Here is a 24,125-nt window from a genome sequence, read left to right on the forward strand (position 1 = left end):
ATGTCTTGGCGTGGGTGGTACATGTACAGCTGGCCTTCGAACGAGCAAATTATCCTCGTGTACCCTGTGTTAATACGTTTAAACAGAAACATTCTTATGTGTCGCCCTTGCAAAATTCCTATTCAAAGTAACTGCAGAATCAAATCTTTTTTTTTGTTTCGCCGTTATCACCATTGCACGGTCGTTTCGGGCAGATTTAGCCCTCAACCGACCACTTCCGGGTCGTCTAGAAACAGCTGCGGTATCCAGGTACCTTGTCCGTTATTTAACCGCTGAATGACACTATGGCCTATGCAACTTGGCGCTGGCTTTGACAAGCAAACATCTAATCTGAGGGCTTGTGCAGTCCCATATCGAATCAAGTGCTTCTTCGGCATATTCAATGATAAATTCAATGAATTTGAAGCACACAAAACAAACATTTTTGTAAATGCTCCAGGAATATTAAGAAATAAAAATACCCGATTTGGATATAATATTTTTAATTTCAATTCAATTTTAAAGGGTACTTTTTGCACGCGATTTCCGACATTTTCATGGTTATCAAGTCACAGTACTAACAGAAAAAACGAAGAGGAAAGTGTAACATTTCAATCAAATTATAAATTAGTTATCAATATACCCTAAAATATATTACCAACTCTTACACATTAACGTATTGGTAAGATATACTTTTATTTGTTTGTTTGTGTGTTTGTTTGTTTCATTTTACGCCTTTTCCCAGCAGTATTTCAGTCATATAGGCGGGTAGTTTCCTGAACATCGTTCCTGGAGAGTTACACCAGTACTATACTACCTTCCTCTGTACAAAACTACCAAAGCATTTCCCGAGGATCGAATCCACGCCAGAGAGGTAACTGAATTAGAAGTCATCGACTCTAACCCTTCGACCACGGAGGCGGTCACTTTTATTTGTAGTGATTTATATCGAGATATGTGAGCTGAATATGTTTCCGTTTCTTGTATGATATTCACTTATCATTTTACAAAACAAAACTGCACTATGGCTGCAACGCTCCGTGCTTGCATTTATATGTGGATTAATTTGAAACAAGAGCCATGTTAACACGTCCACCCCGCCGAATGTGTTTGCTCATTGGAAGAATGTATATGTAGTAGAGCAGAATAATTCAATTTAAAGAGGTATTTTGGTAATGAAAACTGATGGCTGAAGTGATTACAAATTTGAAACCTATGTGAATAATGATGGCTGAAAATAACGTAGGGCAATAACTGATAAATTATGCAGGGTAGGTTATCATTCTTGTGTGCTGCACTCCTCCTCAATGATCGAGATCTATCCACCTATGAAGTTTCAAGATGATACCTCTAACACTTTTTAAGATAAGCTCCGGACAAAAAGTATGAAAAATAACAAAGGTCAATAACTCAAAAATTATAAAGGGAAAAGTTATCATTCTTGCGCATAGCATGCCTCTTCATTAAGATAAATTCACCTATGAAGTTTCATGTTGACATCTCAAAGACTTTTTGAGTCATGCTCCACTAAGTTTGATAAATAAAGTATGAAAAATAACAAAGGGCAATTACTAAAAATTTAAGAGGGGTAGGGTTATCACTCTTGTGCACTGTACACCTCCTGAGTGAGATATATCCACCTATGAAGCTTCATGTTGATATCTCAAAGGCTTTTTGAGTTATGCTATGGACAAAAATTTAGTTTGAAAAATAACAAAGGGTAATAACTGATGAATTATGCACGGTAGAGTTATCATTCTTAAGCACTGCACTCTTCCTCAATATGATCTATCCACCCATGAAGTTTCAAGTTGATATCTCAAATAGTTTTTGAGATATACTCCGGACAAAATGTCTGACGGAAGGATGGACGAACCGGTGGACGGCCGGACAGACAGGCAGACGGACGGACGGAGAATAAGTTATATTTTGAGTTTCAAATGAATACATTATATAGTAAATACCTCTAACACTTTTTGAGATAAGCTCCGGACAAAAAGTATGAAAAATAACAAAGGGCAATAACTCAAATATTAGAAAGAGAAGAGTTATCATTCTTGCGCATAACATTCCTCCTCAATAAGATCTATCCACCTATGAAGTTTTATGTTGACATCTCAAAGATTTTTTAGTTATGCTTCACTTAGGTGAAAAATTAAGTATGAAAAATAACAAAGGGCAATAACTCAAAAATTATGAAGGGTAGATTTATCAATCGCACATCTCCTGAGTGAGATCTATCCACCTATCAAGTTTCATGTTGATATCTCAAAGGCTTTTTGAGTTATTGTCTGGACAAAAATTAAGTTTGAAAAATAACAAAGGGAAATAACTGAAGAATTATGCAGGGTAGAGTTATCATTCTTGTGAACATTAACTGAAATTATAAAGGGAAGATTTATCATTCTTGTGCACTGCACACCTCCTGAGTGAGATCTATCCACCTATCAAGTTTCATGTTGATATCTCAAAGGCTTTTTGAGTTATGCTCTGGGTAAAAAATAAGTTTGAAAAATAACAAAGGGCAATAACTGAAGAATTATGCACGGTAGAGTTATCATTCTTGTGCACTGCACTCCTTCTCAATATGATCTATCTATGAAATTTCAAGTTAAGCTTCTTAGGTTATGCTCTGGACAAAAATTAAGCATGAAAAATTACAAAGGGTAATAACTGAAAAATTATGCAGAGTAGAGTTATTATTCTTATGTGCTGCACTCCTCATCAATGAGATCATCCATCTATGAAGTTTCATACTGATATCTGAAAAGCTTTTCCAGTTATGCTCTGGATAAAAATTAAGCATATAAAGATATAATACATGTATAACAAAGGGCAATAAATGAAAAATTATGCAGTGTAGAGTTATCATTCTTATGTGCTGCATCTCTCCTTAATGATATCTATCCATCTATGGAGTTTCATGTTGATCTCTCAAAGGCTTTATGAGATATACTCCGGACAAAAAGTATGAAAAATAACAAAGGACAATAACCTTAAATATTAGAAAGAGAAGAGTTATCACTCTTGCCCATAGCATTCCTCCTCAATAAGATCTATCCACCTATGAAGTTTCATAATGACATCTCAAAGCTTTTTGATTTATGCTTCACTCAGGTGAAAAATTAAGTATGAAAAATAACGAAGGGCAATAACTAAAAAATTATGAAGGGTAGAGTTATCAACACCTCCTGAGTGAGATTTATCCACTATCAAGTTTCATGTTATTATCCCAAAGGCTTTTTGAGTTATTCTCTGGACAAAAATTAAGTTTGAAAAATAAAAAGGGCAATAACTGAAAAAGTTATGCAGGGTAGAGTTATCATTCTTGTACACTGACTGCAATCCTAAATATGATCTATCCACGGACGGACGAAGATATTTCTAATCCCCCGCCCAATCATTTTAATTTAACAACTGACGTGTGCGTTTATATTTCTTTCCACAAACTTCATGTTATTACTCTCAGCCGGTGAAACGTTCAATTTTGACCCCGTTGAAAATTTCCCCATGGGTCAATTCTAAACGTTGAAAAATGACCTAGGGTCAATTCTTAACTTTGAGAAATGAACATTCCAACAATTCAACATTAAATTTTCATCGAAAAGACGTTGAAATCTGCTCAGTCATTAAAGTTCAACGTTTGATGTCGTCGATTTGATAAAGAAACACTTGGCCTAATCAGAAACTCTCACCACTTCTTAGAAATGACCACACAATGCCAATTCCAGATGCTCAAACTGACAACTCTTCCGAGATATATAATATCATTTTAACTAAAATTCAATTATGAAAAGATCCACTCAAAGTCCTCTTTAGTTTCATTAATTAAAGTATATTCTCCATAGAAAAAAAACTATAATTCTTATTAGATAAAAAAAAGAAAAAAAAAGAAAAGAAATAAATTCAATGACATATGTTATCTTGTGGTCACAAACTATTTGATACATATTGACGATTGTATCGGGAGAATTCGGGGCGTGAAGTATATTAGGATTGCCGTTCATATATGCAATTATATTGAGGACCTGAACTGTGGGTTTTTACTATAACCTTGTTTCATCTATATTTACGATACAGTTTGAATTTTAAACAAACATGTTTATTTACATGGGCATTCCAAATGCCAAGAAGACACTCTTTAATTTCTATATACGGAGAATTTGCAAAAGTATGTTCACATTTATAAAGTTTATCATTTAAAATCTTTAAATTCTAAAAAAGACAACAGAAATATTTATGTTTCATCTGTTTGGCCATAGGCTTATTACGTTAAGTTTTCAATGTCAAAATATTGCTTGTAAATAGTTGATCAGTTTCCAAAGGGGTCGATTTTAAAGTGTGGATGGGTCATAATTTAACAGGTAGGGTTAAATTTTCAATGCTGATAATTGATCAATGATTCATTGAAAATTGACTTGTGGGTCATTTTTCAACGGGATCAAAATCTAATGTTACACTGGCATTAGTGACGAATAGAGAATTTCATACATGTATAAAATAAACATGGAATTCCCACAATAGCTATAATCAATATCTTTAGTATGCTGAATGTCTTTTATCCCTTTTTTATGGATGGTGTTATTCAAACTCAACTTGTTTTCTCAACTCTATTTCGAATATCAGTTTTCATTACAGAATGATTCACAAAAAAAGATTGTTTTATGGAATGTATCCATATATTGATTGTTTATGTTATCTACATTACGCATCTATGGATCTCTTCAGCGCATATGGAGCTCGAATCGAATTTTGACTGCCAGTTCCTTCGTTCTGAGCCAAAAATCATTACATTTCATTAAGGGTTTACTGGATGTTAAGCATCGTTCGGTGGTAAGATTTCGAAAAAAACTTTGTATTTTGAGTTGTTAGTGGCATGTTTTAGAAACACAAAATCCTATGACGGAAAGAATATTTCGAGGAAAACTGCATAAAAATCCAAATTGTGGGTATATTTGGACATGTAAGGCTTATTTGTTACTGTGATTTAAAAGCAGCATGCCTCCAGATTCATTCTAATTTTCATGATATTTTTGAAAATCTATTAAAGAGTAAAATACATGTATTATAAATGAACAAAGAAAATAGAGTCCACATTGCAAAAAGCACTTACAACCCATACAAATTATATGTACCAAAAGATATCGAAATATGCATAAACAGACCTTACTGTGTTAGTAACGCAGTAGAAATATGGTAAAAAATATTGCAAAATCGGTCATAAATCGCACATGATATGGAAATTACTATACTTTTATCTTGAACCTTTTTACTTTTCTTTAATCTCAGTACTTTATTCTCAAGTTCGATTTTCTTGAAATATTTTTGTTCATCTGGAGGCATGCAGCTTTAAATATGCTTGTTTCGGTATTGGTATTGAATACTTAGAATAAATTTATATATCTATCGTCTATGATGGCATATGCAAATCAAACGCCATATACTTTGTTTAAAAAGAACAACATGAGGAGGCAGTTTAAGGACGCGTCCGGTATTTATGGCCAAAGAAGTGCATTTTGGGACACATTAATATTAGTATGAAATAGTTTTGTAACAAAACATAGAACACTAAATGTTATTTTGCATAGTTCAATTTGATTTTGTTCAATTTGATTTAAAATATCTTTAACAAGTCTTAATTGAAGATGTTATGATGCTTGTATGCGAGGTCAAATGGTCTAAATGTAACTAAATAGATCTGTTCATTTCGATTACTATAAGATTTTTAATGCCCCTTTTGTACAGAAGCATGAAGACTCATTTCAAGCCCGAGTCTGCCCTTAAAGGGATTTAAAAAGCAGATGCATGTTAATGCACGAAAACATGCAATAGTATGCCTCCAAATCCATGCTAATTTTCATGAAAAAATTTAAAATGTATTTTAAAGTAAAATATTGTAAAGTAAACAAAGATATTAATTTACAAATTGCAAACGGAGCTTACAATGCACGATAATTATCAAAAATTGTTTAAAAGGTGCAAAAATAGGCCTTACTGCGTTACTAACACAGTAGAAATATGGAGATAAATATTGTAAAATCAGTCAATAATTGCAAATAGCATGTAAATAATACTTGAATCTTGAATCTTTTCACATTTCCTTTAAATATTAGTACAGTTTTTTTCAAGTTTTTCTTTCTTATGCATGTCTGGAGGCATGCAGCTTTAAAGTCGCAACTTTTCGGCCCTTTCCGTAAGTCATGCATCTATTGCCGAAACTGAATAGGGGAAGTAACCACTGCGAGGAGTTTGGTATAGTGAAAGGGAAGCAACTGCAATACACCGAAGGGACTTAACCAAGTAAGTTTGTTTACACCTGTCCACGCGCTGATTAATACCGCAGGTACGCCATCTGGTGACAAATACGTTTACACAATTGAGTCACGCTTCCTGGGTGAAGAAACGGTTTTTAATTTAAAAAAGAAGTGAAATCAACAGAAAAATTGTCTTATTTTGTTATATGACCAAATGTTTAAGCTATAATCTTATCTGACAACAGAACACCATTCTCACCTGAAAGATCAATCGATGCCGCATCCATAATAAAGGGCACCCGACGGGGTACAGGTATATTTCGCATTGTGCATATAATTATTGAAATAAATTACAAAGTTTATAGTGCATTTTAGTTTTAACGCACAATGATTGTTCGACTGACTTGCGGTACTGTCATGTCGGATAATTAATTAAAACATTTAATTTTTGTCACCTGTTACAGGTATTTTTACCTTAAATGTCCCCACGGAAGCGTTCAACATGATTTGAATAATTGAACACATTTAGTCCGCCATTTTGAAGACAGCATAAGAAACGAAACTGGAAATTATTGTGTTTTGGCGGTTACATACCTACTTTGGAAATGATATAATTGTTTTAATTACAGGTACACAGAAGTGTAAGTCATGGATACGTTAAGGAAAACGTTAACAGTTTTGTTTTGGGGCTTATTAGCTCTAACAATAGTGGGTGCTGGACCCTTTTCCTGGATGAAAAAAGATAAATTTGATGAAATAATGGACAGAATGACTGCAGTTACAACAGAAAACTGCCGCTCAAAACCACGGTCAGAGCTAGAGTTACCCAAGGAGTCGGTGTCACACGTACCTGTATATAACAAACTGCTCAGTAATGTATATTTTGCCAATAGATCTATGCTTCTACACATGCATAATTTGGCGTTCAATCGAGCCTTCTATTACAGTTTTATTTATCAAAGAATGAACACATCAGAGGACTTTGAACACCAGCCAGGTTTGATGTACCTGTATATGTCGGCTGCTGCCGATGTCTCTGCATCTCCGGGTTGGGTCAACGGCTCATCATTACTTTTTGACAATAATTGTACTTACCCAAATTGGTATACAACAGTTGATTTTAACACTACTCTATCTTTATTTGGTCCAAGAGCATGGAGAGCTGATGATTATAATGAACCAACAAATTGGTTACGTGAACCTACAAATAGAACAATTGATGTTGAAGACTACGCAGCAGGTAGAGTCACAAACTACACAGATGAATCCTACAAATACGCCCCTTATACTCGATATGAGTATGACCCAACAGATGCGCGACAAGAAAAGCCACTTTTCTGGTGGCCAGATAGTCGTGGCTACAAAGACTCTTTACGTAAATTCACATACTCGGTTGGAATAAAATTTTCCAATCAGACAGGCAAGTTTACAAGAGACGACTTTGAAGGAATTCCATTTTTTGGGCCGCCACAACCAGGTCAGACTGACACTGATATTACGTTACCTGTGCTTTTCACAAAACCATACTTTGATTGTGGACGATCAAATCGCTGGATTACAACCATGTCTGCTCCTGTGGTTGACTACATGCCGAGATACTCACCATGGATCCATCTTAGAAGACCTAGGTAATGGTTATTTAAGATCTGTATGTTTAAAACTTCCAGCGATATTTTATAATTCTCAGATTAACAGTGACAAAATAAATAAATATTGAATATATAATTGAATAAATCATTGTAACTCGATTTAAAATACATTTCTTATACAATCATATATACATGTATATCTAGACAGTTGTTTCATTTATAAAATATTAGTAATCTCAATACCACTTTGACTTACTGGTACTGTTTTGATTTTAAATGTTACAAACCAGAATTCAGTAATATTATGTGGCCTTAAGTGAGTGCCAAGTTCAGTTATATAAATGTTACATTATTAGGTGTGTTAAACATGTATGCCATGTCTAGAACGATTATAGATTATTTAGATATAAATGTTTGTTTGTTGGAAAGTAGGTGCACTACTGTGAACAGAATGTTTTTATCACTTTAATGTTTTGTTTTTGTAAATGTCCTGTTTATAATAATTAGTCATTTAATGGTTTATACATGTCAATATCTGGCTGAGACATGACTTGTTCTGATATATCAAGAAAAGAAAAACTGCAGTAATACTTTATAAAGTTGTTAAACTAAAATGCCAGGTGTAAAACTGCAGAGTAACATTAATAAAATAACTTGAAATTAATAAATTGAAGCTGCCATAATCGCTATTATAAATTAATATTAAAATATGTGATTGAATATACAATGCAAGCTAAATTTGCTAATTAAAATCCCATCAAATGTGAAACATTTTATTCTGTTACAAGATTTTTTTTGGTTGTTATAATTCTAGAAATCCACAAAAAGTAAAATATTTTAATGTAAGTGAATTGATAGTGAATAAAAAAAGCTTATTATAGTTAGAATAATGTCTTAAATTCAAATGTTTGTCAGAAACTATGCTCCATGTTTTATTTCTGCAAGATAAAAGTTTTCGTTATGTACGATATTTAAACATTGACTTATACACATTGTTATAAAATACACTGCAGTGATAGAATCATTTTATTGCATATTAAAAAATCATTCATAATGATTAGGTTTCTAAAAAGCCATTTAATTAAAGGAACTCCACTGAGGTTTATAAGCCTAAAACATAAAATCTTAATTTTCACATAGATAAACATGAGCAATTTTAACAGAAATATAAATAAGATATAACTAGGAAATACACAAGAAATACATTGAAAATCATATATTTGTGCTATTCTCAGCCCAATTTAAGTGAAAAGCGTTTAAACGCTTTTCAATTTTGGGTCATTTTTCACTATTATAATAATTATTCTGGAAAAACGGAGTGAGCTAATGATCTGAAATTTTGCACATAAGTTATAAGTATAGATCTACATCAAATGGAGTAATAATCTCAAAAAGTTATTTCCAGTCCCGTCATGTCAAAAAACCTCAGTGGAGTCCCTTTAAGGACATATCCAACTTTGTATAAACTCTCTTAGTGTTTTACCTAAATAGTATGTTGAAATAGATTCTACATCAATATTAAAGGGGCTCTGAGGTTTTTTGACATGATGGGACTGAAAATATTTTTTCCAGATAAATGTACCATTTAATGAAGGTTCAGACCACTAATCTTTGTGCAAAATTTCAGATCAATCGTGCACTTCGTTTTTCCAGAATAATTATACAAATTGTAAAAAAATGACCAAAATTGAAAAGCGTTTAAACGCTTTTCACTCAAATCGGGCGAAAAAGGGCATAAAAATACGATTTTAAATTTATTTCAAAGTATATTTCTTAACTCATAATCTTTGCATAAATTTCTGTTTAAAGTAAGAAATTCAAATGTTATGTTTTTAGGCTTTTAAACCTCAGTGGAGTCCCTTTAAAGTGAAGAAGTTTTTTTTCAAAAGCCATTATTGGAATTGAAATAATATATGCCAGATATTGCTAGAAACAAGGAAAGTTTCAAAATGTCCTTTATGTAAAGAATCAACCTTTTCCATCTACAAATTCTTTATTTTTACTCTATATTGAATACTTATACAGAAATTTGGACCTTATGTACTGTAAAACTTGTCTTATTAAAAGCATACATGCCATAATTTTTGGACAGCTTTCCGGGACACTTTTCATCGCGGCAATAATGGATGTGTAGGCAGTTGTGGAAAAGTGGGGGGGGGGGGGGGGGGGGGGGGGGTGTCAATCGTATAACGTTATTAAATTAGGACGACTTTCTCCTGAATTTTAATGATAAACAGTTAACTTACTAGTTTTATAAGTTGTCTTTTAGGTCGACATATTTATCATTTTAAAAGTATTTCTTTATTTAATTCATTATTCCCTAAAAGCAAGTAAGTTGTAAGTTATAAACCCGGTGAATGGGCGCGGCCATGTTGTTCACCCGTTATATCTTAAAGTCATGATAATTACTACATGTCACGTAATGCAATTCTTCCAGTCATAAAAACAAACACAGCAAGGTGATTTATTTGACACCTTTAATTTTTTTATTTGATAGATATATTTACATTGTTTGTAATAATTAGACTTTCGGCAATTTAGCGATTGATCTAAAAATTAATGATTATCGGGGATTAACGATAATTGTTAAGGACCGTAAACAATTAATTAACCCGACCATTAAACGCTGCCGAATTCAACAGAGAATGTTAATTGCCGATGCATGAAGAATCTATTGCCGAGGGGAATCGACAGTCGATAATTGGGGGGCTGTATATTGTAAAATTGTAAGTGTCAACGTTCCTGTGTATTATGTGTACCAGGTCAGATTATGTTTTACGATCTAGAGGTGAAATGTGCGAGATTTGATTTAAGAAAATTTATGAAAATTTTGCAAATTATCATGATTTTTTTTCCGGGATCAAATCGATGCCCGGGACATCTCTGGGACAGACATCCGATTTCCGGGACAATCCCGGGCATCCGGGACGTTATGGCATGTATGTTTAAAGATCCTGTATGAGAAGATATTTCATGTCTGACTCAAACAGCACTTGTTGACAATGTTTGTTTAACATGCAATTATTTATACAAATCATTCTTCAAACAACTCAAGTTAGTACTATATCATTAGAGAACTGCATAATTTTTATGTTATACAGGTTTGTAGCTGTGGTAGGAATAGATGGAGAGTTTGAGCGTATTGATATCAATCAGTGTCCTTTCTCGGAAGGAAATGATCCTCCAAACATGTTTGCTGGAACACATAGATGCAGGGAAACTACAATGGTAAGTCTATGTTACACTAGTTAACACTTATGTTGCATTTCAGGTGTAACATTTAAAATAATTCACAGAAAGGTAAGTCTTAAGGTTACAATTAGTGTGTTACATAGGTGCTGTTACCTTCAATGGTAATTAAGTGTTGGCCTGCAATGAGTATGTTATCATTAAATGCTATTACATTCAGTGGTAAGTATTCAGTGCTACAGATAAGCAGCGTATCTGCGTAATTACCCAATAATTTTGACCAATTTACCCAAATAAAATAAAATCTTTGCGTAATAAAAACGCAAATCAAAATATCAGTACCCAATTTGTTTTGATACTCTAGCGTATTTTCAATATCTTGGACCATAATTCACCTAGCAAAAACTGCCAAACAAATCCGAAAATAGCCTGTTTCCCTTTCTGTACTTTCGTTTTCCATTTGTTAACCGGGAACAATTGAGTAGACTGGTTTAAAGATATTTTTTCGCGGAAAAGCTTTATATACTTATGAGAGATAACTAAATAGCAGTCCAGACTGAGGTTTATTTACTTTCTGCTTCAACAAAATGGCGAAACGGGGCTGATAAAAATTAATTATTTCAATGCAGTCTAACAAAATATTTGGTTATTTTACCGAGCCAGATGTTGTAAAAAATTTGTTAAATGAACTTTTTAGACAATGTTTGTTTACAGTCTTTGTGTATATTGTTTCCCAGATCCTGGACAATATTTTGACCGATGCAAATCTATGCAAACCAATAAATTTTTCAATGATACCCAATTTTGTTTCTGTGTTACCCAATTGCTTGTCAAGTCCAGGGGTAAATACCCAATTAACTCAAAAGCTTATCTGTAGCTCTGAAGTATAATGACTTGCAATGAGTATGTTATCATTAGATGCTGTTACCTTTGGTGGTAAGTGTTTGCTTGCAATGAGTATGTTATCATTAGGGTGCTGTTACATTCAGTGGTAAGTATAATGGATTGCAATGAGTATGTTATCATTAGGTGCTGTTACCTTCGGTGGTAAGTGTTGGCTTGCAATGAGTATGTCATCATTAGGTGATGTTACCTTCAGTGGTAAGTGTTGGCTTGCAATGAGTATGTTATCATTAGGGTGCTGTTACATTCAGTGGTAAGTATAATGGCTTGCAATGAGTATGTTATCATTAGGTGCTGTTACCTTCGGTGGTAAGTGTTGGCTTGCAATGAGTATGTCATCATTAGGTGATGTTACCTTCAGTGGTAAGTATAATGGCTTGCAATGAGTATGTTATCATTAGGGTTCTGTTACATTCAGTGGTAAGTATAATGGCTTGCAATGAGTATGTTTTCATTAGGTGCTGTTACATTCAGTGGTAAGTATAATGGCTTGCAATGAGTATGTTATCATTAGGGTGCTGTTACATTCAGTGGTAAGTATAATGGCTTGCAATGAGTATGTTATCATAAGGTGCTGTTACATTCAGTGATAAGTATAATGGCTTGCAATTACAGGACTCCAGATAAGATGCGTATACGCGTAATTTACGCATGGAAATAACACGTTTACGCATTCAAAAGAAAATTTAGGCTTATGAAAATGCACGCAAAATTCAGGTTACGCATTGAGCAACATTTCTTTTGCGTAGTTCCGACTATCACCGGTTGTTATCGTATGTATTGTATGGTGGTGGAATTAACTTCGTATGAATGCTTTGCAACGTCTAACGGTAACCTCCTGTAGTTCCGACTATCATCGGTTGTTATGGTATGTATAGTAAGGTGGTGGAATTAATGCAATTTATAATGTCGCTGTCAAAACTCATATTTTCAGCCGAAAAAAATCGACCCAAAAGTAATTGTGAAGGTTATAATTAATTATGAAATAATAAGCGCTGCCACATATGAGCAACAGAAACATGCATCAGGTTCAGATAAAACATATGCAGTTTGGAAATGCAAGATTATAAACCAAGGGAGTCCAAAAAGCAAAAGAAATGACTTTGACATTATCTTGTATTACAAGTATGATAATGCAATAAACAAAATAAGCATGATAAATGTTTAACTCTTTCACATACATTTTAAGGAGTAAAAATACTCCTGCCAAATTTCAGATTTCAAGATTTACTCATTCCCAAAAAAATCAATAGGTAAATACTCATTGCCCTGAAAAATTATCTGGAGCCCTGCAATTAGTATGTTATCATTAGGTGCTGTTACCTTCAGTGGTAAGTGTTGGCTTGCAATGAGTATGTTATCATTAGGTGCTGTTACCTTCAGTGGTAAGTGTTGGCTTGCAATGAGTATGTCACAAAATGACATAGGTACTGTAAAGTTTGAATGGTAAGTATTGGCGATTAATTAGTGTGTTTTGTAGGATATATTATATTCAGAGCAACAGATAAGGTGCGTATTTGCGTATTTACGCAATTAATTTTATAAAATACGCAATTGATTTTTTAAGAATGCGTATCAAAACCCATTAAAAAAAATAAAATACGCAATTGTCTTAAAAACCCGTGCGTATTGTCATTTTTATCACCGCAAAATTAATCTGTCGTACACTCGTAGTTTTGGACAAATTATATCGATATGCATGATATCCGAATATTCCCGAATCAATGCTAACTAATCAACGGTCTCCGGTCTTCGACGGTCCCCGGTCTCCAAAGACAGACTAAGCATGAGACCGTCGATTTGTCTACTCAGGTTGACGGTCTTTACAGACCGGCAGAGACCGTTGATTTTGCGGAGACCGTCAATAAGTAGGTCCCAGCTGTATCAATAGACGCTTTGAAAAGCAATATGGCGTCGTACAAAGTGAAAATGATTTGAAACAAAACAGTCGCAAATAATCAAAAATCAGTCAGAAAATGAACTTGTTAAAAATATTATGAAATTTAACATGAGCATTTTATATAAAAAATAAAACAATTGTGAAAAGTTCTAGTAAATTGTTAATCCTATTTTCTTTTTAAAACAGTTAAGATATCTAAATTTAATTTTATTGATATTGAAACCATAAAATTCATATCTTCATAATTGAATACCCAATTGATCTTGAAATCATAGGGTATCGAGTTTTGGAATACCCAATTAAATGGAGCCAATACCCAATTCCAAAGGAAATGATGGAGTAATACCCAATTCACTTTTAAAGCTTATCTGTTGCTCTGTTATATTATACATAAATGTTAAGGTAATGACAAAGAAGAACACATTGTAATTGTTCGTCTATTTATGAGTGAATGTTGTAAAAGATATTTGCAGTTAGACTTCAGTGCTAACATTTTCATTACATATATGAGTTTGCTTGTTTATATATATATAACAATTAAGGAGTGTTAATAATGAGCTTACATGAAAGATCATGGCAAAATGAATGCGCCTGATAATGATGTGATTTATTATTCAGAATCAGTATTAAATTGTCAGTGATACTTCCATGTTAATGTTTCAATGACAAGTAATGTGCTTTTCCTACTTCTGTTATTATTATTTACCATTAGTTTTCTAAAGAAAAGTAAATGACATAGCAATTTTATATTGATATGTATATATATATCTGGCATATCCTTATAAAAACGGTTTAAACCTATATTTTTTAATGTGAGCAAATTGATTTACTGCTATGAAAGAGTATGCCAGTACTATGTACTTAATCTTGTGTTGCACATAAATAATGCAAATGATTAGGTTGTATACCTTGCTATGGATATTGACTATCAATAATTAATGATGAGAATATTGAATACTCTAAGAAGCTTGATGACTATATAGTGAGTGAATGTACTATATTTACCTGATCTACCCTGCACAGGTAATGGCAGCCTAATACCAGAAATGAGGTTAGCCTGTATCATTGTTGTCAAGATTCTTGTCTGTAGTAGTGTTGGTAGCTTAATTAACTGAAGTAAATTGCAACCAAAAAGTGATTAGCTTTTAACTTAACATCCATACAGTCTGACAAGGTTCTGTACTGTTGCTAGATCAATTTTTGAATTTTGATATTGAAATCCCTAAGACATTTTAAGGATGAATTAGGTAAAGACAAGCCTTTATATAGAATCAGTATTTATTGACAGGGCTATAATTGTAAATATAAATGAGCCTAAACAAAGTGATGATGTCGTAATATTAAATATTTCTGATTGACTTAACATTGTTGATGATTTATCAGTGAAATTTTTTATACAATTATATGGTTTTGAAGAGAACAATTTATTACCCCATGGCGGCTTTTATTGAACCACATATTGTAAATGATATTTCATTGAAGGAAGCTTTGCATTTCAGTTTTATTGTTCATTGCTGTATGAGTTAGGACAATAAGATTACATGTACTGTTCTAGTGGAAACTATAAATGTATATTTATGGTCGTGAACAAAAAATTTAAAACAATCTGTTGCCATCATTTTCACTTGTGAGATCTTTAATACCTGAGATCTTTAATACCTGGATAATATGATGAAATTCCATCACGAATTAAGAATTTTAAAGGGAGAAAGGCTGGAATTTTTTTTATAAAATACAAAACAAATAAAAATGTTGCTTTTATTGTTGATCAGGATATTAACTAATTTGTTTGAAAAAAAAAAAGAAATCTGTTTGTAAGGCAATTAGGGCTGGATAAACTACATTATGTGGCTAAATTTTCAAGTTAATAGTGTCAGACATACAGATCACTAACATATGCTGTAATGTGCAATTTTGTTTTCATTATTTACTAAGAATTATGCATAATTATTTTTAAATTTTATGCATAAAGTGGGGTTTTTGAAAATTTACATATGTTTATTTGTTTTTTGTTTACATCTTTTATATTAAATTATTTTCTGTAAACAGTTAATAATTTTTTTATGAAACTTTAAATGTTTGACATCAAAATCATTTGAATACATTCACTTAAAGCAGACAAATTTACATTTTGTAAGGTAAAGAATTCATGTGCAGAGATCAATAAATGATGCCTAAATAAAGTACATAGAACTTTAGCTATATACATTAAAATATCTTCCCTTTAATTGATAGTAATTTAGCAATTAAGAAAGGTAACATTTCAGGACTATTGGTAATGCCTACCTGAATGTGATAATATTACCCTAGAGATTGTTTTATTTGTATTGAATTGATTTGGTTTTGATTGCTTGTTTATTTTGCTGGATATTGATTTGCAATAAACTTAGAATTTTTAATGGAAATGTTTGAATGAAGTGAGGTAGACAAATAAGTTGGGATCTCGTTGTTTGATTGATTGTAGCACATAGCTGTTCTTTAGATTGCGTGAGACGCTAACACACAAGTTGTCATATACATTGTTTATGTCAGTTCCTGTACTTGAACGGTTTGAAAAGTGTCATAAACCACATGTATAAAATAGTATAAAATTTAAGAGCCCTTATCACTTTCTTCAAATTAATTCTTACGGACACAACTAAGTTTATAGAAATATATAAGGAGACATTTGATTCTAAACTGGTAAGAATTTTGAATTCATTTATTTAATGTTTAATATCAAGATGCCTTTTGATCATGTACAGATTTTTTTAATGAACATTTATGTATGTACATTTGTTTAAAAATTGTAATTTTATGGCAATTCAATGCTATACTTATATCATATTTTCTTGAAACAGTGTTTTTTAAAATCTAATTTTAAATGCATTAATAACTTTGCTCATCTACAAAAAATATTGTTTGTAGAAATAAATGTTACAAAAAGAAATTAGTTTCTGTAAACCAGAAGTATAATTATATGAAATCATTTGTTTTATGGTTATAATTTCATGGCAATTAATTGCTTTTTTTACCTATATTTATATTGATTTATATTTTTTCTTAAAACAGTGTCCAACACACTTATTATTATTGAGAGAGTATAAATAATGTTCTAACGATAACTGGGAATTTCTTTAAACAAGGATTTTTTTCTTGCTTAGCTTTTTGCTGTAAATTATTTTATTTTTTAATTGGACAAGATTTTAGTTATAATAGGATACAGTCTGTTTAGTCATGAAAATATTTTGATTTAGCTTAATAATATATATAAATTTATGGTATAGAGTGTATTGTGAAAGTATCAGGTGAGATTGAAATAACATGTTCCTGTAGATAATTTTCTACAATTTCCCATCATTTATTGAGCTTAATTTAGATGAAGATCATGTGGTTGACAGAAAGCAGAGTAATTATTGGTTTAAAAGGTAGAAAAGAAAAATGATGGGGGGAAATTGTAGCCTGTCACATTTTAAAACTTTAAATTGAAACGTTTTTCTTTTTTAAAAGGAAGTAAAGATAAAGCTGGTTAGCGGATGAAATTGGGGTAAAAATACAAATAACATGTTATAAAATTTAAAGTTTGTTGGAAAAGAAAAAAAAATCAGGAAAAATAGGAACTTTGGTATGATGTAAGATTTTTAACTTATTTTTAAATTAAATATATAGGAATTAGTAAATAAATGATTAAGCTATTTAAGGTTGTTATCAATGCATTGTACAATTTATTTAGATTTTTATAATTACAGTGTTTTTTAACCCTTATCTAATACTGGTATACTTAATATGTTAATGGATTTGTTCATATTTCAATAAAGACAAGCCAATTCATCATTTTTTAGGGAAATTTTTAAAATACATGTACAGACTGCAGTGATTTTTTTTTAATTTTCAAAACAACCTGTGGCTTTCTGAAGGGGAAAAATGGGGAAAATCAAATTCCAACAACTGAAAATGGAATTTACCCACACATTTTATAAAATTTTCAATTTCAATTCAATTTAACATGCATGGTACATAGCAGATACAGGGACAGCTTTCTGTATAAGTCAGCTGCTGTTAAGTCATGATTCTTAGGTGAAGAATGTGCACAGGGCATTTTAGGGGAAAATAGTAGCATTTTTAGGGGAAAATATACCTATTTTGGGCTAGGGGAAACAGCCTTTATTCGGCTGTAAAATAAGAAAAAAATCACTGAGACTAAATAGTGAACAGTGCAGACCCTGATCAGACTGTTTGGAATTGTGCTGGTTGATCTTTGTCAACACTGGTCGTATATTCAGTCAACACTAGCACTGATTTTAATAATTAACCAAGTCTAAATAACATAAAATTATTTAACTTTCAAGGCATTGTGAAATATTTATACTCTGAGCAATTACATTGCCAATCAATGTTTAATTGTAAATGCAGTTAAATGCTTTAATTCAGTTCAATACATTCAAGATAAAGAAAGTTTTTGCATTTCTTAAAAGTACTTTTTTTGTTTAAGGTTTTATGATATTGAGAACAGGGAAAAATCTGTCATTTTTCATTATACTGATTTATTCATTTGGTTGTCAATAGAATGTTTAACAATGAAATCCTATTTTTACAACTTTGAGTTCTAATTTCAATGTTTATATAATTTTTATCAGTGTTTTATGACATTGTTGAGTTAAAAATGAGTGTTTTGAACAAGTTGGTTTCCACTCTTTAAACAATTCTTGTCTAACAAGTGGTCAGAAACAATGTTAAAGTAACTATTTTATTGTTAGTCAATAGGGAGAGTTTTCTCAAGTATTGTATTTATTATGTAATTGTGTTTCAGTGTGAGCCAATCAGTGGGTATGGGTTCCGTCGTGGTGGTTACCAGTGTGTGTGTTTACCAGGTTACTATTACCCGTGGTGGCATGATGGTCCGTTCCAGGGATGGGAGATTGAGCAAGCTACACTGGAAGAATATGAATATGGATTTGACTGTCTCAAAGCTGAAGGTAACTTTATGTGGATTATATCAAATTAAATTTTGGTCCAGTGCAAGGTTTAGTTTCAATTTTCATTGAGATATTGTTATATAGGAGTAATGGTTTATGATTCTTGATTGATTATTTTTGTGACATGCTTTTAGGTGAAAGAATAAAGGTGAATTAAATAGCTTTGCTTGACTAGTATATTATGTAATGAATTTTTATATTTATAGAAGATTAAAGTCTACTTATTATTGTACTTGTACAAAGGAACAAATTGAAATATTTCCTGCTTTAGTGTTAACTTATTTTAGTGTATGTTTAATCAATTGATGCGTGTTTTTCAACAGAGATGCAAGTCGTTCCAAATCAGATGCCAGAGTTTGTACGTAGAGAGAAAAGATCAACATTGTATACAGCAACTAAGAAAGATGAGTTTTTGCTACTAACCAGTCCAATGTTAGAGCAGTCTGCTTCTCCTAAACTTAGACTGGTTGCCAACAGAAAGCGTCGCAGTGCCGATGGTAATGAACAGTATGTGGCAGCAACATATAGAAAGCAGTTTGTAAGACGATATGATGACGAGACGAGAAAGGTTCGTAAGAAGAGAGAAGCCTTTGAGTATGAGTCATGGGAAAGAATGTCCAACATTCGTCAGAGGTTTTTTAATGTGACAAAGGAAAGTTGCAAGTCAAGGGAAAGTTTTGAACTTTATTTACCTGGTGATGCTGGATATGGTGTGGAGAGACAGTTTGAAGCTCAAGGTAGAACTGCTCTACGTTTATCACATTTCCTTAGTAACTTCTTACAGAACGTTGATGAATATGAACAATTTGGTAATCTTAAAGGAGACAGAAGACTGAATGAGACCCATATATTTGGTGAAGTTTTGGCTACAGTTATGGGTGATTTCAAGGTCCTTGGTGCTGGTGCCTACTTTGACCAGTACAAGTTCCGAGTTTCCCCACCAGTTAATACTACAGATCCAAGATACTCTAATGCAATCACCAGAGAATTCTTTGGACCATTCTCATGGAAAATACAGAACCCTGGTGATGGTCTTGATGCCTTTAGAGCCATAGATTCTGCAGGTATTGCAGCTTATAGATATACAGATGAGCTTTGGTTTAGACGAATGAAGCAAAGATGGGCGACAAATTTCCACAGTTTGAAGAAGTTTGTTGACAAACCAATGATACGTTCCAGTCCTAATTCAACAAGTTCCATCCGATTTGAACATTATCCAATCACATATAAAGCTCCAAGCTATGAAGATGGTGAATGGTCTAGACCCGAGTTCAAATGTGACGGTTATATTGATGACTGGGTGTCAACCTACACAGTTCCTTTCTTTGGTTTAAACAGCATCAAGTCACAGATCGAATTTAAGTAAGTTTCTGTTTGTATTAGATATTTGGTTCAAAATAGATTGCCAAAGCATTAGAGATAGTATAAATTACTATTAATGCCTGTACAAAATGTTCTGTCCAGAAACGGAACAGAATAATTACCATTCAGATTCCGCCCAGAATTACAGTTTAATTTGACACAAGAAATGCTTACATAAATGTCAGATCAGATTTAAAAATGTTAATTCATTTGAAATTATATTCTGTTAAAGGTAACTATAACTTGTTTCTTGAATGATTTGAAAATTATCTGCAGTTAAAATATACTGGTATTGATAGGTTGTTAATATCGGAAGAAGTAACAATACACTTTACATGTTTATTAGTGTTATTTATAATACAGATATAAGTGAACTGAAGCAGGCTAAAATTTACCAGATTGTATTTGTTATATTGTGATTTCTTAACATTACAGGGGAGTGGTAAGAATTGATGTCAAGTTGAAATACCTCGACATTAACCAATGTCCAGCCGATTTCTATGTTGCCAATGCCTTCAAGAATACAGCAAAATGTGATTTCAGATCACAATATGTAAGTTCTAAATATACCTTTGTTCTAATAGTTTTAAATTATATATATTTGATATTGAGAGACATTCTATAAAGCAAAGTAACAAGACTTAGGCACATTATAATCGCATGTATTTTATTTTTAGAACTAAAAATGTTTCAAACTTTCTTGTTATTATGGATATTTTTCCTATACACCCAAAATGGTAATCAGTTGGTAAACTTTCAAATCCTGTTTAAACTTTTTAAAATTGAGAGAAACTTGAAAATGTAGTCCAGACATATCGATTCACATAATTAGTGAAAGCTAAACTTATTTCATGCAGGAATATAAAAATTTTCCTATGAAAAAAGAAAGTTTTTATTTTTCAATTATAACTCGTTTCTGCAGTGACAAATTGAGAAAAGAAATTTTTTTCATGTGTAATTTTGATTATAAACTTTAGTTGTTTAGTTTGATGGATGGAATTTTTCGAATCCTTACGTTGCCTCATGGTCCTATATAAATATTTTTTATATGTCTTTAAATAAATACAAAATCATATTTATAGTAATTATTTCCAATGTCTAGATTTTTTATCTATCCTGGGATCAAGTATATATGAAATGTGTATTGTAGATGCACATATTTTACAAATCCAATAGCAGATATAATATATATACTGGGACATTCAGAGGACAAGGACCATCAGATTGCACAGGGCAGCACAGCAGAAATAAAGGGCAAGAGAGATTGAGGACTTGGGCAGTCTTGTCTTGGCACTGGCGGAATAATCACGTAACTGGCACTGTGGTTGTTCTCTGGTGTCAAAATTAGACTGTTGCTGTGGCAACATTACAGAAGCTTTAAGGATCATCAAGGAGTGGCGTACTCACTGGATACCATGTGGCTGTTTATAACCACTCTTGGGATAAAAAATTTATGCAGCCAATGTAGAACTTGGTGTAGATTTTTTTCTAAAATGATAAATAGTCTGTAATTTTGAATTATATTTCAGTGTGTGCCTCTGCCAGGCAAAGGATTTGAGCAAGGTGCTTACAAGTGTGAGTGTCGTCAAGGTTATGAATATCCATTTATTGACCTGTCCTGGTTCTTTCACGGTCAGACAATGGAAGAAGAGTATTCAAAGAAAAGACTTGGTGAACCAAACAGGTACATTAGTTTTAACGTTTAATTTCTATGATTATTCAATTTTAGCAACTGCAAAAAGCGATTCAAAATTAGCAAGAGCAAAAAGCTATTTTGTTAGAAACAAAACAACAACATTTTTGCTGTAATTTTGAACATATGGTAACGTCGTAAAATTGAAATCATTTATGATTTTTGATATGTCTGATAGGTGTTTTAAAAAAATAGAAGGAAGATATAATTAATTGGCTTTTTACATTTTTGCTCTATGAACTTAACTCTGTACCTAATTTGTTTTCTTCATTGATTGTGTTAATTGTTAAAAGGTATCGTGTTTTTATTTATTGTCCTGCCCAAATACTGGTCTTAGATGAAAAATCTTGTCTATTAAAAATATTTAAACAATTTTTGACACTGTAATGTGTAATGAAATGAAATCTGTCTTTCTTTCAGATATGACACATTGAGGTGCAGAATAGCTGGAGCAGATGCTGCTATGGCAAATGTTGTCCTAATTGCTTTTACCACCTTGTCATTGTTGCTATGGAAACACTGAAAACATGACAACATCTTAAAACATTTCTGTAAATAATTGTTTATAAAGTAGACAGAAATATAGACAAGTCTTCCTGTATATACAGACATTTTACACTGTGATTTCATTTTCATATTGTGACCAAATTATTCATGAAGATTGTACCTTGCAATTGTTAATCAGGGGTATCATGTATCAATTTTGAATCATTTCTTTTCTCTCCTTGTAAATCAAAGACAGATTTTATCTTATTCATTAAACATTTACACTTCCTTGATTGAATACATTATGGATTATAAAACTTGTTTTATATACACATAGATCTTGTTTAAAAGTGCTTTTAGTCAAGTCACAAGAGTGCCATTTAATGTGTTATCTACAAAATGTTGAAAATATATGAAACTATTTTATTATTGTACAGCTCAGAATTTTTAGTGTATTTTATGTAAATATTACAGAATTGCAATTTTACTGTATGAAAATAATTTTGAAACTTTAATTTGTGGCTCAAGAATTTCTGTTCTATTAAGAGTACACCTTTATGTATAGTTAGTACTTTCATTATGTGACATAAGGCTAAGCAATATTTTTAATTATTGAGCAATTATTTGTCTGGATGGTTTAAGAATTTATTTGTCTTGTATCTTTTTTACGAGTGCAATATTGATGATATTGCATAGGTCAGAGTTCAATTATATAGTCAAGGCAATAGTTTTGTAAAGTTAATTACAAATCATCTGAAATTTAGAAAAGCACTGTTGTCAAGATTGCAATACGTGTTGTATTTCATGTAACTATACACATAGAAATAGTAGTATATGTACATTAATACATGGAATATTTTAAACCAAGTGAACAGGAGATATGATTTAGTGTCATTCCATTTTCTTTCTGTTTAAATTTTCATATGTATCTCTAAATACAGACCCTTCTCTCTGTTTACCAGGTGGATATAATATTAAAATTACATAACATTATCATTACATGTATTCTTTCCTGAGTCTGGTTTGACTTTTGTTATTTCCTTCTCATTTATACTTTTTTAAAACCACTTTTATAACTAACTGTATATAGTTAAACATTTATATCATTTAAGCATATATAACATTCCATTTTATATTTGATTTGTACATACTCATAGCATAATTATATGTTAGCTGATTTTATGTAGTGTTTAACACTACTTGGGACTTGTAATAAAAATCTGAATTTCAATTTTAATAGAAGATCAAAGCAGAAAATAGACCTACATTTATCTACCATACAAATATAATTGTATTGTCCATGGTACAATTACCTAAAGTATTATAGTGAACATACTGTAATAGGTCACTAATGAAGTCTTGTCATTTCACAGATAAAAAAAAATGAACATGTTTTTGATTAAGAGGAATCAAAGAAAAAATTGTGTCATTTCATAGGAATACGAAAGAAATTGAACTTCAAGTTTTATTGCTTTTTAAAGAATTTCTAGAGTACAGATATCTTTGTAGGAAATTCAGTTATTGATATTATTACCTAAAATTCCAGTTTTCAAATTCACAAACAATAAAATCATTAAGGGAGCTAGATAGGAAAATATATGTAAATGTTTATCAAAAAATAATTTTAGCAGTTTTTTGTACAGGTTGTATATCATGGAAACATATCAGTCAGTGCATTGTATATTCTTATATGAAATTGTTTTATATATAATTATAATGAAATTATGGAAAGGAAAAGTGTGATACTTGTGTATTATAGTTCAATTTGTTTTATATATTTTGTACAGCTAATATTTTTGTATTCTGAATATAAAA

The 24,125-nt window shown here is 31.8% G+C and overlaps 1 protein-coding gene across 2 annotated transcripts; it reads left to right on the plus strand.

Annotated features, from left to right (window-relative positions):
• The first annotated feature begins 6,308 nt into the window (after positions 1-6,308).
• Positions 6,309-24,125, plus strand: LOC132740322 (uncharacterized). Of its 2 annotated transcripts, XM_060728196.1 has the most exons (8): positions 6,309-6,546; positions 6,863-7,861; positions 10,924-11,050; positions 18,604-18,769; positions 19,093-20,131; positions 20,567-20,684; positions 21,661-21,815; positions 22,245-24,125. In XM_060728196.1, exons 2-8 carry the CDS (start codon positions 6,882-6,884, stop codon positions 22,345-22,347), a joined length of 2,688 nt encoding a protein of 895 aa, XP_060584179.1. In that variant the 5' UTR covers positions 6,309-6,546; positions 6,863-6,881; the 3' UTR covers positions 22,348-24,125. The 2 variants fall into 2 exon arrangements, with proteins under 2 accessions (XP_060584179.1, XP_060584181.1); XM_060728198.1 differs by lacking the exon at positions 6,309-6,546 and having other exon boundaries at positions 6,741-7,861.

This window comes from Ruditapes philippinarum, unplaced genomic scaffold, assembly GCF_026571515.1.
Source record: "Ruditapes philippinarum isolate M1 unplaced genomic scaffold, ASM2657151v2 ctg3266_1_1_1_1, whole genome shotgun sequence".
Classification (NCBI taxonomy): domain Eukaryota; kingdom Metazoa; phylum Mollusca; class Bivalvia; order Venerida; family Veneridae; genus Ruditapes; species Ruditapes philippinarum.

Excerpts from the sequence above, each read along its gene's own strand:
- LOC132740322 (XM_060728196.1), top strand. The coding sequence starts at position 6,882 with ATGGATACGTTAAGGAAAACGTTAACAGTTTTGTTTTGGGGCTTATTA. Across the intron at positions 7,862-10,923 it reads ATCCATCTTAGAAGACCTAG|GTTTGTAGCTGTGGTAGGAA; the intron begins GTAATGGTTATT and ends TATGTTATACAG. Across the intron at positions 18,770-19,092 it reads TGACTGTCTCAAAGCTGAAG|AGATGCAAGTCGTTCCAAAT; the intron begins GTAACTTTATGT and ends GTTTTTCAACAG.